The 15,836-nt window shown below is 43.5% G+C and overlaps 2 protein-coding genes across 2 annotated transcripts in view; both read left to right on the plus strand.

The window, feature by feature from the left end:
* Positions 1-159: 159 nt before the first annotated feature.
* ube4a (ubiquitination factor E4A (UFD2 homolog, yeast)) lies at positions 160-12,989 on the plus strand. The gene is made up of 20 exons (XM_056611414.1): positions 160-245; positions 1,160-1,400; positions 1,680-1,856; positions 2,766-2,878; positions 3,398-3,550; positions 3,755-3,914; positions 4,304-4,506; positions 4,686-4,877; positions 5,472-5,805; positions 6,042-6,168; positions 6,470-6,786; positions 6,981-7,113; positions 7,381-7,568; positions 7,727-7,827; positions 7,953-8,066; positions 8,369-8,543; positions 8,657-8,837; positions 9,195-9,342; positions 11,310-11,467; positions 11,609-12,989. The coding sequence occupies exons 2-20, from the start codon at positions 1,274-1,276 to the stop codon at positions 11,742-11,744; spliced, it is 3,237 nt and encodes a 1,078-aa protein (XP_056467389.1). The 5' UTR covers positions 160-245; positions 1,160-1,273; the 3' UTR covers positions 11,745-12,989.
* Positions 12,990-14,831: 1,842 nt separating this feature from the next.
* The window catches only part of kmt2a (lysine (K)-specific methyltransferase 2A), a 37,217-nt gene continuing 36,212 nt past the window's right edge, over positions 14,832-15,836 (plus strand). The window contains 2 exon segments of the mRNA XM_056610453.1: positions 14,832-14,884; positions 14,886-15,147. Of these exon segments, the coding sequence (XP_056466428.1) occupies positions 14,832-14,884; positions 14,886-15,147 (315 nt within the window).

Raw genomic sequence — 15,836 nt, forward strand, 5'->3', positions numbered from 1 at the left:
TTTTGGTTAGCCGTTAAATGTATTATTTTCTTATTAATATTACTTATAGTTTAGTGGGTGAAGATACATTTTAATGTTAAATTAAATTGGTGTTAAATGTGGTGTATATTTCAGTTTATTCAGTATTTAGGCTGGAGAAGCTTTGTCGCACTCTGATGACGTGTACAAGAAGTGAGCGCTGAGGAGCCGCAAGGTTTGGCAGTAGCGTATTTCCTTCACAATACACCGTTCTACTCTTCTACCAGGTACGAAAGCATTTGGTCGATGACACGTTTATAACATACTCCGATAACCAGTGATGACAGTGTAGTCGTCTGTGGGGATGGTTGCAAAACCCAGTGGTGTTGACCCTACAGGAGGCTAGCTAGTGCGGCTACAGGCTACATAAGGACTACTATGTTTGACAGGTGAACCTTTATTTATGAGGGCAGTGGCTCCTAGCCTCTCGGGACGCCAGGTTTACCTGTCTGCAACTGAAATGCGATTGGAAGGTACTGTTTGTAATGTTGATACGGGCTATTGCGACCTATTAGTCGCAATTACCTCAATGGAGAGTCATATGCAGGGGCATAAACGTCTTATCTGATTGTATTTACGGCGATCACCCCACAAATACTGCTCCTCTACAGACAGGTAGGGTCACCCTCTTTGAATCTTCAAGCCATTGGTTTCCAAAGAAAATGCTTGTCATGTAGGAGCAACTCTCTTTCTTAAAGTCTGTGAAGCGTCCAGTTACTTCAGAACGCTTTGAAATATTGTATTATTGACAGAAAGCTGTTCATACATGTCAAAAGTTGTATTTTTGTAAAAACCATAAGCATTCATATATAAAGAGCACGATACAAGTTATCCGTAGAAGTGCAATATTGGTGAGTTTATTGCTATAAAATACGATCATATTAGAGTAATATTTTCCTAAATAGGTATCTCCATGGTTGTAATTGCAACGTCCTCTTAGAAACTTGCGGTTAGATAAGGACATGCTGCAGTTGCAGACCTCATTTGGTAGCCCGCAATGCATAATGAATTTTAAGTTTAAGTTAAGTATGTTTGGGACAAATCCGATTTATGTTATTTACGGTCAACCATCTATTTTGATAACCTTTGCATCAATAATATTGTTCACATTTCTAAATGTTGTTGTCCTTTTTTTACCCAGGTCTTCTACAATATCTTCTTAGTTTCCACCTTTCTTCCAAGGCCAGTCTTTTGGCCTCCAGAAGCTTCTGTTGACTATCCTTGGATGGATTGAAGCGTGTGGAGCCCTAGTGAGATGACTGACCAGGGCAACAACAACCAGAACATATCTTGCAACCCCTTTGCTGCCCTCTTTAGCTCCCTGGCTGATGCCAAGCAGTTTGCATCCGGTCAGCAACCGCCGCTTTCAGCAGAACCACCATGTGAGTGCAGTTCGACTTTCAGCATTGAACTTTGGTTTTCTAGGATTTCTAGTTTGGCTAATACTCTTCTACTATTGTTAATCTTATTAATTGTATACATTAGCATAGCATAAAAAATACTTGCTCACAAATTATAGCAGACAAGCTCAACTCTGAGTGAACAGGGCTTTTCCCTTTCTTTTCCTACATATTTGTTGTTGACATACAAGCCTATTTTCTAGTTCATCAAGTGCAACAATGCATACCTGCCTTTTTATTTCCGCTCTTTAAACAAAACAGTGGAAGACTCGGGGGAGAGTCATTCAGAGTCGGAGAACTCTGTGTCAGACAGCATCGATGACAACGATGATTCGGTGGCGGAGATCAGCCGCTCGTTTCGGTCGCGGCAGGAGCTTTGCGAGCAGCTTAACGTCAACCACATGATTCAGAGGATATTCCTCGTCACCCTGGACAACAGTGAGTCTAACACACTCTACAACGTGTAACATACAATCTGCTTTTTTCCTGCTATATTTTTAGGTTGCGGCAAATGATTCAATTAGAATGATGTCTTATTGAGCTTCGTTTGACTTCTCTTAGGCCCAATCCCATTTCTACCCCTTACCCCTTCCCCTTACCCCTTCAAAACAAAGGGGAGGGGTAAGGGGAAGGGGTAAGGGGCAGAAATGGGATTGGGCCTTATTATTCCGTATCAGATTTAGTGAAAGACCCTGCTTCTGGTTAAACAGTCGTTTTGATTGTAACTGTGTGGCATGTTTTCCTGAGGCAGTCCTCATGACATCATGTCATGTCATGACATCATTAGGAAGTCACACAATTCCCTAAACCCCTTCATGTTCTGGCTTTATTAACCGTAAATCTGTCTGAGGAATCGGGCAAGCTAATTTCATCAAAGTGTGGTCTTTGTTCGTGGCTAGTATCCTGTGTGCTCAGGTGTGTTGCTGACTGCTTCTGTGCCTCATGCAAGTCTAATTTGATGTTTCCAGTAAGCAAGACATGACTCACCCTGCTCTGAGAGGCTGCAGGGATGTAAGGGAGTGTAAGATGACTCTGGTGGCGTCTTCTGGGACAGCTTAGTGATGAGTCAGGACGGTCCGGTAACAAGGAATAAAAGGCCTCAGTTATTGTCTTTGGTATCCCAAGTCTGGCTGGAGTAAATATGAGCAAAGTAAACAAGGATGAGGTTAGAAGCTCATTAGGTGAGTTCCGCAATGTTAACTTTTAACTTAATTTTTAGTGTTTTAATAAAAAAAAAAATTAATACCATTATACAAATATGATTCGAAATGAACATTTTCAGTTTTTATAATTTTGGGTTATTTAGTTACCACTAGTATGTGCTCAATATACCTTTTGTCCTCCTAGGTGACCCAAGTTTGAGAGCGGGAAACGGCATCCCTGCTCGCTGTGTGTTCCTGGAGGAGATGGCGGCCGACCTGGACGGTCAAGACTGGCTTGACATGGACAACATCGGACAGGTTGGTAGTGCTGAAAATTCTCTCTTGAATGCTGGTCTGTGAAGTCTTTCAAGACAGACGTTCACATTAGCCAAGGACGATGGTCACCCATGACTCATTCGTTCAACCACTCTCCATGCAGAGGGGCGTCACCTTGTCTTAAAGTAGATTAAAAGATGATTAATTCTTTCAATGCATTTTCGTCTTAGTGTCTTATAACTACATCTAATAAAGTCCCATATTTCACTGTAATTGTTTAATGCTGTGGTATGTTTAATGATTATCAAAGGGGCAATGAATCAAGGTATATTTAAAACAGACATCAAGCTAATAATTTCAGTATTTCAACAGGGAAGGGTGATAGCCTATTCCAAAATGCATAGTCTTAATTTCTACCTCTGGCACTTTGGTTTAACTGATTGATAAAGCTTATTAAAATACAAATATCTAGAAACTTCCCATATAATCATTTTGCGCTATCATTTTGTTGGCTTGTAGCAGCGATAAACAATCTGTGTGTTTGGGTCCATCCCCCGCTAGGCTCTGTTCACCCGCCTGCTGATGCCTGAACCGGGACACTACCTCATCTACATGACCTCCTGCAGTGCCGTCAACATGTCGGCGGACCGGGACGCAGGGGACAAGTGTGCCATCCCCTATCTGTTTGCCTGTTACCAAAGGGCCAAGGAAGAGGTGCCTCAGCACTAGCAGTTTATTTTACTATTGGGACTAGTGGAACTAAACGATGAGATGTTTTGTATTGCTCTGATTATTTGTATTATTATAATAATTAATATTACTTGATTGATGATGGATGATTTAAAAAGGAATACCGGCTAGCAACTTAGACACTCAATCATTCCACATCATTGTAACAATGTAAATAAACGGCACCAGGTGACGAAGGTCCCAGAGAAGTTGCTGCCCTTCGCTGTCAGCTGTAAGGATCTGACCGTGGCCAACACCAGGACGGTCCTGCTCACCCCCGAGATCTACACCAGCCAGAACGTCTACGAACAACTCCTGGACCTGCTGCTGGAGGGACTCACAGGATCACGTAGGTTTCTAGTTCCAAGCGTCAACTCCTGCCTGGCTCTTTCTTAGGGTCCTTCTTCAGTCACTTGGAGGACCTTCTTCCCTGGTTTAATGTTCTTCCTCTCTCTTTTTGCCAGATTACATTTATGTGTACTCTAATCTCCTGTATATACCACTCCGTCTCGAATGTTCTCTAATCCTGTTACTAATCTCCTGATTACCCTACTGTTTGTTTTGGTTGTACTCTAATCTCTTGTAAATGCTACTGTATCTCTGTGTTGTACCCTAATCTCTGGTATATACTGCGGTTTGCCTCTGTTTTACTCTAATCTCCTGTGTAGCCTACCGTATGTCTCGGTTGTCCTCAAATCTCTAACAGGAGATGCTAAGGTCTCCTGTTTTAACATGTAGAGCCGGAGGAGATGGTAGAATTCGCGGAGGAGGTGATCGCTGGCCTTCTGGCTGAGCAGGAGGTGCGTACCTTCGGAGAGGTAATGGGACCTGTGCTGGACATCTTCCATGGGCGCGTCAAAGACATGGACCTCTGCCAGCCTCTGCTCTACTCCTACCTGGAGGTGCTCCTTTACTTCAGCCATCAGAAGGACATCGCTATGGTCTGTACCACGACATCGTCACCTCTATTGTGCATAGGATCTGCTTTATTATCTTGTACCCACACAAAGGAACAACCCAACGCATGACGCCATAGTCTTCCAACCTAACAATGTTCCCGTATGAGGTTTGACATCCCCTGCCCTCCGAGTCTTGACGTTTTGCTATCCATCGTGTGCAGGTTTTGGTGGAGCACATCCAGCCCAAAGACCCGTCGAATGGTTTGCAGTACCAGAAGAGCTTACTTGGTGCGGTGCTCAGTATCTCTTGCCTGCTGAAGACTCCGGGCGTGGTGGAGGGGCACCGGTACTTCACCAGCTCCTCCCGCTCCAGCGCCCAGGAGACCAAGATCCAGGAAGCCAACATACACCAGGTAAGGAGAGCATACCGTTTTAAGTCAGGGATAAGGCCATTGGAAATAAATGAGTCCTTAAAGTAAATAATCCAATACGTGGACAATCCAAATACTGCATTGATGTTTTTATTCATCCTCCAATGATTTTTTGCAGCTAGGAGATTCAATTAGTACAGGGAGTAATGCAGATGTCATTATCATACATAATCAATGCTAAGAAAAATTCTGCTGTTGATGGCGGATAACTGACTTACTCAAGACAATCGTTTTTCCCCATACATTCATTAACAATACAAATATATTGACTTATTTAAATGTGTGAAGACTTAATGTAGCGGGTATTGTGAACTCAATCAGTAAATCAAACTGTTTTCAAGACAAATTTAAGAATGCTTGATAAGAGTGTTTACAGACTCAAACAGTAGCGATTCAAAAAGCAAAACTACAATGGCACTAGTTATAATAGTAATATGATGATGAGGAGGAGGATGATGATTATTCTATCTTGGATTCATGAAGCGCCTTTCGAGGGACTCTAGGACGGTATGCACATAGGACTACCATACATTATTTATGGGACGATGATTCTGAATGACGTCCTGCGGTCTGTAGTTCATGGGCCAGTTCCACGCCAAGCTCCACCAGACGCTGAAGAACCTGATGCAGCGCTCCGGCGAGACGCGCCATATGCTGCTCTCCTGGCTGGGCGGCTGCCTGCAGGCCAACGCCGGCCGCACCAAGATATGGGCCAATCAGATGCCCGAGATCTTCGTCCAGATGTACGCCTCGGACGCCTTCTTCCTCAACCTGGGCGCGGCGCTGCTGAAGCTGTGCCAGCCCTTCTGCAGGCCGCGCTCGCCCAAACTGCTGACCTTTAACCCCTCCTACTGCGCACTCAAAGAGCTCAGTGAGGAGGAGCGGCGGAACCGCAACGTGCACGCTAGAGGTGAATACACGGCCGTGGAACAAGAACCCACAGCAACTTTATTCCCTTATTCACTAGATGCTTTTTCCATTTATTTTTCTTTGGGGAATAATTTTGTCGTAAATGTTTTTGTTTAGGATCATTTCTTGGTGCTCCAGTATTATAACACAAGCAGAGCTATTTCCGATTCCTTTTACACGTACAGCCATGGGGGGGTTGAGAGCGAGACTAGATGATTCCCTCTTTATGCCCACCAGGCCTGGACAAGGAGACGTGTCTGATCCCCTCCCCGCCGCAGCACCAGGCTGAGTTCTGCCAGTCCTACAGCCTGCTGACGGAGAACCTCATCCTCACACAGCTCACCCTGCACCTCGGCTTCCACAGGTACACGCACGCGCGTTCATACACACACGTGTACACACACACACGCACACGCACACACGCACACAAGTGTTCAAGCGCAAGATGCAACACATGGAACATTAAGTCAGCGAGCGTGTTCACCGCCCACACTGACGGCAGTTTCACCGCTCCCATCCCAGCTCGGCATATGTCCCTTATGTTCCCGCCATATGTCAGCAATAACCTCTCCATCCTTCTCCTCTTGTCTTCTCACGCACCTGTGTGGGGTACACATCCATCTCTATATATATTAGCTGTGCTTGTCCGTGCGTCCACCTTCCAGGCTCCACGAGCAGATGGTGAAGATGAACCAGAATCTGCATCGCCTCCAGGGCACGTGGCAGGAGGCCCAGCGTTCGGGCAGCCCCCTGTCGGAGCAGCTCCTGGAGCAGTTTGAGCGGCTCATGGTCCTGTACCTGTCCACCAAGGCGGTGGCCACGCAGCCCGCCATGCTGCAGTGCTGCCTCAACCTGCAGGCCTCCTCCGCCGCCCTGCTGGTGCAGCTGGCCGTGGGGAACCAGGGCTCGGGCTTGGAGCACGTACCCCTCACCTTCCCCCTGGCGCCCGTACACAACGGCACCGTGCTCTGCTACGTGCCAGGTGTGTGTGTGTGTGTGTGTGTGTGTGTGTGTATGTGTGTGTGTGTGTGTGTGCACCGTCCAGTTTTAACGTCGTTTTCATTGCCTTTTTGGATATGCACTATTTGATTTCAGTGCATTATTGTTGTTTTCAGTCAGGCCGACGATCAGTATTTCAGGTAGTGACGTACTGTTTTTTTTTTTTCATCTTTCAAGAGTTTTTTGCTGAGAACCTGGGAGATTTCTTCATCTTCCTGCGGCGATTTGCGGACGACGTTTTGGAGTCCTCTGCGGAAAGTCTCGAACATGTTCTCAACTTCATCACCGTCTTCATGGGCAATGTAGAGAGGTACATAATCAGTACATTTCAATGTTTCAGATTCAAATGGCAATCACAAGTTGAAGTGACCGCCTAGATGTATGCTGGATAGATAGCAGCCTACCCAGTGGACTGTAGTAACTGGTAGGCCCATCTATCCATCATACATCTTGTTGGGCAGGGCAGGTTCTAAAATGGCTTATAATGGCTAATGATGCCCCAATCTGATAGTAAAGTGGGGGCCCTTCAAGAAAAGGCATCAGATGTCATTGTCAACCTAACTCACCTACATGACAGGATGAAGAATCCCCACTTGCGGGCAAAGATGGCGGAGGTTCTGGAGGCAGTCATGCCCCACATGGAGCCTGTTACGCCAGGCGCTACTCAGACAATGTTTCAGCGCGAACGAGTCTTCTGCGCCTACAGACACGCAGCTCAGCTGGCTGAGGCGCTCATCGCTGTGTTCGTAGACATAGAGTTCACCGGTGAGTCATGGTAGGAAGTCCACAGTAGACACTATTACATAACTGGTCCCTTGAGGTTCTCATGACACAACGTTGACCAATACTTTAGGAAATAATGCATTAATGTTTATGTAAAATAATTCTTTCCCTCACTTAATCCCTCACACTCACCTAATCAGGTGACCCGCATCAGTTTGAGCAGAAGTTCAACTACAGAAGACCTATGTATCCCATCCTCAAGTATATGTGGACCAAGGAAAGCTACAGGGAGAGCATCAAGGTAGGACTCGCTTGCAACATTTCAGAGATAGACATTTGTTATTAGGAATATAATGTTAAGTTATGTGGAGGATCTGCCAACGGCATCAGTCAATGTTTTTGTTAATGCTCTTCTCCCGTCCTCAGAGTCTGGCTGCCTATGCTTCTGTCAACCTGGAGGCCATGAACCCTCCTCTGTTCCTGAGGTACCTCAACCTGTTGATGAACGATGCTATCTTCCTGCTGGACGAGGCTATTCAGGTGAAATGGGGCACGAAATGTTGCACAATTTCCATGGCTTACCATTGCATGATAAAGAGTGACTTTCTGAACACCCAATTAATATAAGATGCGTCTGTACTTTATGAGCCAAGATGAGAAAATATGTTAACGATGATGGGTCTCTCAACGCCCTTTCAAGTGTTACACCGCAATCATTATTTATTAATGTGTCACCCATTTTATTCACTTCATTAAACCCTCCCTCACTTACAGCAGTGACGGTGCCATTTTTTTTGGTCATCAGCTCATTCGATTTGTTGACAACAAACCTTCTTCTGCAGTACTTGAGTAAAATAAAAGTCCTGCAGCTGGAGCGTGACCGCGGAGAGTGGGAGGGGCTCGCACCCGACGCCCGCAGGGAGAAAGAGTCCAGCTTGCAGATGTTGGGGCAACTGGGACGCTTCCACAACATCATGTCCAATGAGACCATCGGCACGCTGGCCTTCCTCACCTCAGGTCAGACCAGACAGAGATTCTGGCTCTATGAGCGATGATGTCGTTATTCAGGTGCCTCTCACCATTACTAAGACCCGTGTTTCTGTTTCGTTGGCCCTGACTGACTCTTGCAGAGATCAAAGGCATCTTTGTGCACCCATTCCTGGCGGAGAGGATAATCTCCATGCTCAACTACTTCCTGCAGCATCTCGTAGGGCCCAAGATGGGCGCCCTCAAAGTCAAGGACTTCAGTGAGTTTGACTTCAAGCCTCAGCAACTGGTCTCAGACATCTGCACCATCTACCTGAACCTTGGGTATGTTTCAAATATATTTGTTTGTTTCTTCATCCCCTAAATGAATGCCAGATGTAAACTTGCAAGACCTTTGGTACGTCTCTGTTCATCAGATCTGTTCTGCGTCAGAAGTCCATAGGGATCATAGCAGGTGGCTGAACTGTATTAACATTTATATTTTTGCCAGACCGATGACGCATACTTTATCTGTGTTTTTCCAAATCACAAACGCACATTCAAACATAACAAGCCCTGTGTTGATTCTGCTGTTAATTTTCATATTTCATATCATATTCATATCATCACAAGTTAACGCCCGAGAAGACTTCCAAACGCTACTTAAACAGGAAGTGTTCTTTATGCTCTTGTCGTTGACAGCGATGAAGAGAACTTCTGCGCCACGGTGCCCAAAGACGGGCGTTCTTACTCCTCCATCCTCTTCTCCCAGACGGCCAGGGTGCTGAGGAAGATCAACAAGCCTGGAGACATGATCATCGCCTTTGTCCTTCTCGCGGACAAAATCAAGGTGAGGGAGGCTCTTCACGGTGCCGTTCGTATTGAGGGTTTCCTTTTTATACATAAATTCAGGTATCAGACGCGCCATCAATATCTCCACGTCAAACAAACATGTTGGACTACCACCCTGTTCAGGCAAAAATTACGTGGCAAGGATGGCATGCTTTAATGTTATAGACTCTCAAAATCTTGTGGAAACTGTGACACAACTAAAGCCATCCACCTGTTGCCTTGATACTATACCTACCAACCTCTTTAAGAATGTTTTCGACTGCCTAGCAGTAGACATATTGCAGATAGTTAACAACTCTCTCCAGTCAGGCAAGTTCCCAAAAGCTTTGAAAACTGCAGTTATTAAACCCCTTTTAAAAAAGTGGAGCCTAGATGCCTCTATTATTAACAACTACAGACCAATATCAAATCTACCCTTCATAAGTAAAATCATTGAGAAAGTTGTCCTCCAGCAACTAAATCACTTCCTGGCATCAACTGGTTGCTATGACACCTTCCAATCAGGATTTCGACCCCTGCACAGCACTGAGACCGCCCTTATTAAAGTTGTAAACGACATCCGTCTTAACACAGACTCTGGCAAAACCTCAATACTAATGCTACTTGACCTCAGTGCTCCATTCGACACTGTAGACCATACATTACTTCTGGAAAGGTTAGAAAACTGGGTGGGGCTTTCAGGCACTGTCTTAAATTGGTTCAGGTCCTACCTACAAAATAGGAACTACTTTGTTTCCATTGGCGACTTTGTATCAGAATCAACCAACGTGACATGTGGAGTCCCACAAGGTTCGATCTTAGGACCCTCTTTATTCAACATCTACATGCTCCCACTAGGGCAAATCATGCAAAATAACAATATTGACCATCATTGCTATGCTGATGATACGCAAATCTATGTATCGCTATCACCAAATGACTATCGGCCCATAGATCTGCTGTGCCAGTGCATTGAGCAAGTGAAGGAATGGATGTGCCGAAATTTCCTTAAACTAAATGAGGACAAAACAGAGATAATTGTATTTGGTTCTAAAACGGAAAGGCTTAAAGTAACCCAACACCTTCACTCTGTCCCTGAAAACCTCAATCAAAGCCAGAAATCTAGGGGTTATCATGGATTCAGATTTACATTTTGACAGTCACATCAAATCAGTTACAAAATCGGCAAGACTTAGAGGGCTCATGTCCACCGAAGACTTACAAAAACTTGTACATGCCTTTATCACTAGTAAGCTTGATTACTGCAATGGTCTCCTTACAGGTCTCCCAAAACAAACTCTGAGGAAGCTTCAGCTTGTTCAGAATGCTGCTGCTAGAGTTCTAACAAAGACCAAAAAATTTGATCATATTACACCAATTCTGAAATCGTTACATTGGCTTCCTGTAGGTCAGAGAATTGATTTTAAAATCATGTTGCTAACCTATAAATCCCTACATGGTTTAGGCCCAAAATATTTAACTGATATGCTTCCACTACATCAGCCTTCTAGACCACTAAGATCCTCCGAGACCAATCTGTTAATTATCCCCAGAGTAAACACAAAACATGGGAAAGCAGGATTTAGTTACTATGCAACAAATAGCTGGAATAAACTCCCAGAGGATTTAAGACTCGCCCCAACTCTGAGCACCTTTAAAACAAGACTGAAGACTTTTATGTTTGCTATAGCTTTCTGCTAAAATCTTAAATACATTGCACTTTCTAAAAAGCTTTTTTAACTTTGCCTTTATTTTCTATTTTAATACTAAAATGTCTTTTTCTATTTTACCCATTTCTTTGCATATGTTTTTCTTTTACTTATCTATTATTTTATTTTATTGTATGACAATGTTTATATGTGAAGCACTTTGAGTCTGCCTTGTGTAAGAAAAGTGCTATATAAATAAAGTTGCCTTGCCTTGCCTTGCCTTATATTTGGTTACGTACATTTTATATATGTACTGAAAGAAAGATTTGTTCTGCAGTCTCATGCAGACAGGCATCAGCAGGAAGAGGAGACGTATGCAGATGCCCCAGATGAGTTTCTGGACCCCATCATGTCCACCATGATGCTGGACCCCGTTCTGCTGCCCTCGTCTAACGTGACCGTCGACCGCTCCACCATAGCGAGACATCTACTCAGGTCCGTTGCTTCTGCCTGGCTTGTTTGAATGATGAAATTCTACTATATAATGACAGACTTCGGGACATGATTTATGCATGAAATCATTCTGATTCTTTTGCTACTCTCTGTGTCACTAAATGTATCGCTTCTCTTTCACAGTGACCAGACAGACCCTTTCAATCGTAGTCCTCTCACCATGGACCAGATCAGGCCGAACGAGGAGCTCAAACAGCAGATTCTACAGTGGTTGGCCAAGCATAAACAGGAGAGCTTGCAGATGGGCCAGAGTGGCTAAATTTGGTCACTCCATGAGAAGATCAATGACTGTAATTCTGTTATTCCCCCCCCCCCCCAACCTCTACTAGTCTAGCCCGCTCTTCTGTCCCTCGGCTTGATCCATGACGTGCTTAGCTCTGTGGAATGGCTCGCTCTCTCCCCGTTCAGAGTGACTTTCCACCAGTCTCACACGCAGCCTTTAAGTTCAACTGACTTGCCCAGGTTGTGATGACGGTCGAGAACAAACTCTGGCCCCGTGCTGTGAGGAGAAGGTCGTCGTACCTCCATCATTCACGACGATGAAAAATATCATCATGGTGAAACAGCACAGTATAGGCTCTCCTGCCTGTCCGCTAATATCAGCTAACTACCAGTTCGTTGTCATTCTAAACTGTGACTTTAACAGGATTTGATCAATGTACTGTTTTAACCTCTGCCTGTCTCGTTGGTCTGCCAAAACATGCTTTTTTTACTGAAGAGTTAAGTATTTTTGGAAACTTTGGAACTTTTGGAAGACGGCTTAACACAGGATCTTGTCTTTTGTCCATACTTGCAGCATAATATAAACGTGTTCAGATACCAAATCAATTAATATAACATAGAGAACCCCTTATAAACAATAGTTTGTGGTATTACAATAACATTGTGCGGCAAACCGTTCTCAACCTTCGGAGCTGTTGCCTCAAAACAAAGAGCCTTGCATTAAGGTTAATTATTCAAAAAACGTATTTCATACTGTAAGAGACAACATTACCTTTGGCATACAAATATGTGTCGAAATGTATCATTCTTTCGATGTATCGAAAGAATGAGAAGTACAATACATATATAGATATATATGAGAAGCTTGACTAGTTTTGGGATATAAGGTTTAAGATGGAAGGAAGTGAAAGGTGTGTAAAAGAATATGATGTGAGAAAGATTATGTTTTTGGTGGCATGCATTCATGTTGAATATCTACCAATTGAATAATCACTTGGTTCAAATATAATGAAGTTTTCATTGTGATTATGACATTCTTAATTTGGGTGTACAGTATGATTCAGAAATAAAAGAACTGTTATTATTTAAGATATGGTTATTTGTTATAGTTTCACTCAAAAATATCACCAGATTTAACCTTTTTTGTTTCACATATTATAATTTGTATTTGATGGCATTTTCTGTTTAATATCCTGCAAGACTATGATCATGTCTTCCACAATATCCCTCTCACCTACCTCCGTTGTGTATCAGAATGCAGTGCTTCCAAAGGGTGAGAATGGTTCAGAAATCAGGACACAGAATCGGGAGAGAATACATGCTGATTTGTGTCGAGAGTGTTATGTCTCCAGTCTGCACAATGGAAAGCATTAAGCAAGGTTCCTAACCGCCAACCGCTCCTAATGACCTGTATCTTTAGTCATTCACTTTGGAAAACAATTGCCTGCTAAATGACTAAATATTAGGCCTAAATTACTCCTTTTTTAAAAAATAACACAGAATTTGTTGCACCAGCGACTACACTCATGATTTAGAATAAATTAAGAAGTGTGTGTGTGTGTGTGTGTGTGTGTGTGTGTGTGTGTGTGTGTGTGTGTGTGTGTGTGTGTGTGTGTGTCCATTTAAGAACCCTTGGACTTCTTGCTGTTTAGCTGTGGATCTTCATAGAATACCTTTCTGGACCACATGCTATTCAGTTATTCATGATATTCATAAGTTTAACCGAATAACATCAGGGAAATGATGTCTAAGCAGTGATGTGTTATCTCTTATTCATCAGCAGTGTTGATGAATATATCATCTCTATAATCAGAGATAATACATTTGAATTTGATACCTGTGATACATCATTCTGGTATTCATTTCACATTTCAAACTTCCTTTTGCTGATTTATTATTTAGATTTGTTAACTTTAATTAGTCTTTGATGTGCAGTACTTCGTCCAGTAACAAATATTACATATGAAATGTGGTTTTATATCTGTGAGCCTGCATCAAGTAGGCAAAACAAATTAACATCAGTAATAGCTAGACATGATTTGCAATGCTTTGTTTATTCAGTTAAGGACCATTGTACTCTATAGTCTAGGTCATCAATATTAGGCTGAATGCAGCAGCAGACGGGCAGACTAGAATATAAATCTGTGTTGTCAGAGGAATCTGTCCTTCTTGGGTTTGTTGTCCGACTCCAAAAGGATACCCCACAGGGTTCTCAGCACACTCTTAATTGAATGGTTGTGTTAAGCATCTTTCATGTATGTACTGTATGTATGTATGTATGGATGGATGTATGGATGGATGGATGGATGGATGGATGGATGGATGGATGGATGGATGGATGGATTTCGTAGTAGGCGTGTGTTCTCAGTGTGTGTTAGATAAGCATCGGTATTTTGGCTAACTACCTTCGCGGAATTATATCTAAAATATAACATTGCTTTAAATATATAATTCTCAAATATCTTCATACAAAGGATTTGGAAAGCTCATGGCCAGTTTCGAAAACACAGTGGCATGCTTTGCATTAATTATCCATTCCAGACACTATATATTATTATATACAATATGTTTGTAGCATTATAAAATGTTGTCCAATTAATCCCCATTACAATTCATAGTCATCTCTGCCAAGCACATGGAAACTTTTTTTTCTAAGAAAAAAATAGTAATTAAATAATAATATGATAATAATGTTATAATTATACAATAAAAACAAAATAAAGGAGTAAATAAATACAAGCATTGAACACCAATCATTTGAAAGGAAAATTAAAAGGAAAATCGATCAAAACATTAATTAACAAATTCTAAATGCAATGTGAATAAATTTGTGTTTCATATATTGTGAGTGGAGAGAGTAGACTGGAGAGAGCAGAACCCGACACATCTATTCTCTATGCTCTATTCCTCGGTCAGTGGTCGGTAACATAACGGTTTTGTTCTTGTGTTTCAACTAAGTTTCCTTTCCCGGGCAAAGCCCCTGAACGTGTTTTGGATTTAGCTACACAGAGTGTTAATGGGAGCTCTAAGGAAATGCATTGTCGGGGTTTCTTCGACTCAACCCCGCAACATGGATAATAATCTCTCGACCAGTGAGAGCAGAATGCTTTGGTGGAGCTTGTTTATGTGGAGTGCTGGTTTAGGGTTCCGCCCACCGACTTCTCTGATCGCAGGGCAGACAGGCAGAGTGTAAAATGGCGCACAGCTGTCGGTGGCGGTTCCCCGCTCGGCCCGGAGGGAGCAGCAACTCCGGTACCGGGAGGAGAGCGGGCCGGGTGAGGGTCACTGCATCCCTCAGGAGTGCCTCGGAGTCGCACCAGCCGACCACTGGGCTCGGACCCGGGTTTGATGCAGCGCTCCAGGTCTCCTCTGTGATCGGTACCAACCTGCAGACATTTCGGGATGTTTTGGGAGAATCGAGTGACACGAGCAGCGGGGAGGTAAGAACCGGACCCATCTGAGAACCACAACAGAACCTCTGAGATAAGAGCACAACGCGTAGTCTGGGACCTCCTTTGAGTAACTACCTTACACCTATTAGGAGGCTGTGCTGCTCCATCAAGTCCTGACTATCTGATCCTGGACCCAAGTGCGACTGATGGACTAACTTGGCATCTCAAAGATGCTCAGCAACTTTGAGTGGGTTGCTGGCCTTTTATCATTAAACCATCCAGGAGCCCGACGGGTCATACTGTGGTCCTGGATGTAGACCACTGTGTTGTTATCTAGCGATGGAGCTGTTTAATGTACAGACTTCTGTTCATGTGTGTAGAGATGCTGGCTAACACTACTCTTAGCATCACTGCCCTCTCTACGGTCAAACCACATCTTAATTTGGTTGGTTACCAAACCCATCCCGTACAATGAGAGTGCTTTTAAAAAAATCACATTTCACTATCTGTGAGTGTGGTGTATTCTGGTGCGTCTAGCACCAGTGTAACTACCCACCACTTATCTAGATGTGAGATCGAGACATGTGGAGATATCTGGACACACTTTAATAACCACAAGATCTTCCATATCATGTGCAACGATAACCTTAGTAAAGGGGTGCTGTCTCCCTAGACGTCTACCCCACTGAATATCCCAGTTAACGGAGACCAGTTTCAAATCACAACATGTCAACTTG

This window comes from Gadus chalcogrammus, chromosome 16 (genome assembly GCF_026213295.1).
Source record: "Gadus chalcogrammus isolate NIFS_2021 chromosome 16, NIFS_Gcha_1.0, whole genome shotgun sequence".
NCBI lineage: Eukaryota > Metazoa > Chordata > Actinopteri > Gadiformes > Gadidae > Gadus > Gadus chalcogrammus.

Bases quoted from the DNA above. Each gene is read 5' to 3' on its own strand.
- ube4a (XM_056611414.1), top strand. From the start codon at position 1,274: ATGACTGACCAGGGCAACAACAACCAGAACATATCTTGCAACCCCTTT. The intron at 6,787-6,980 runs GTGTGTGTGTGT...TCATCTTTCAAG, and splicing joins CGTGCTCTGCTACGTGCCAG to AGTTTTTTGCTGAGAACCTG. The intron at 8,067-8,368 runs GTGAAATGGGGC...CTTCTTCTGCAG, and splicing joins TGCTGGACGAGGCTATTCAG to TACTTGAGTAAAATAAAAGT.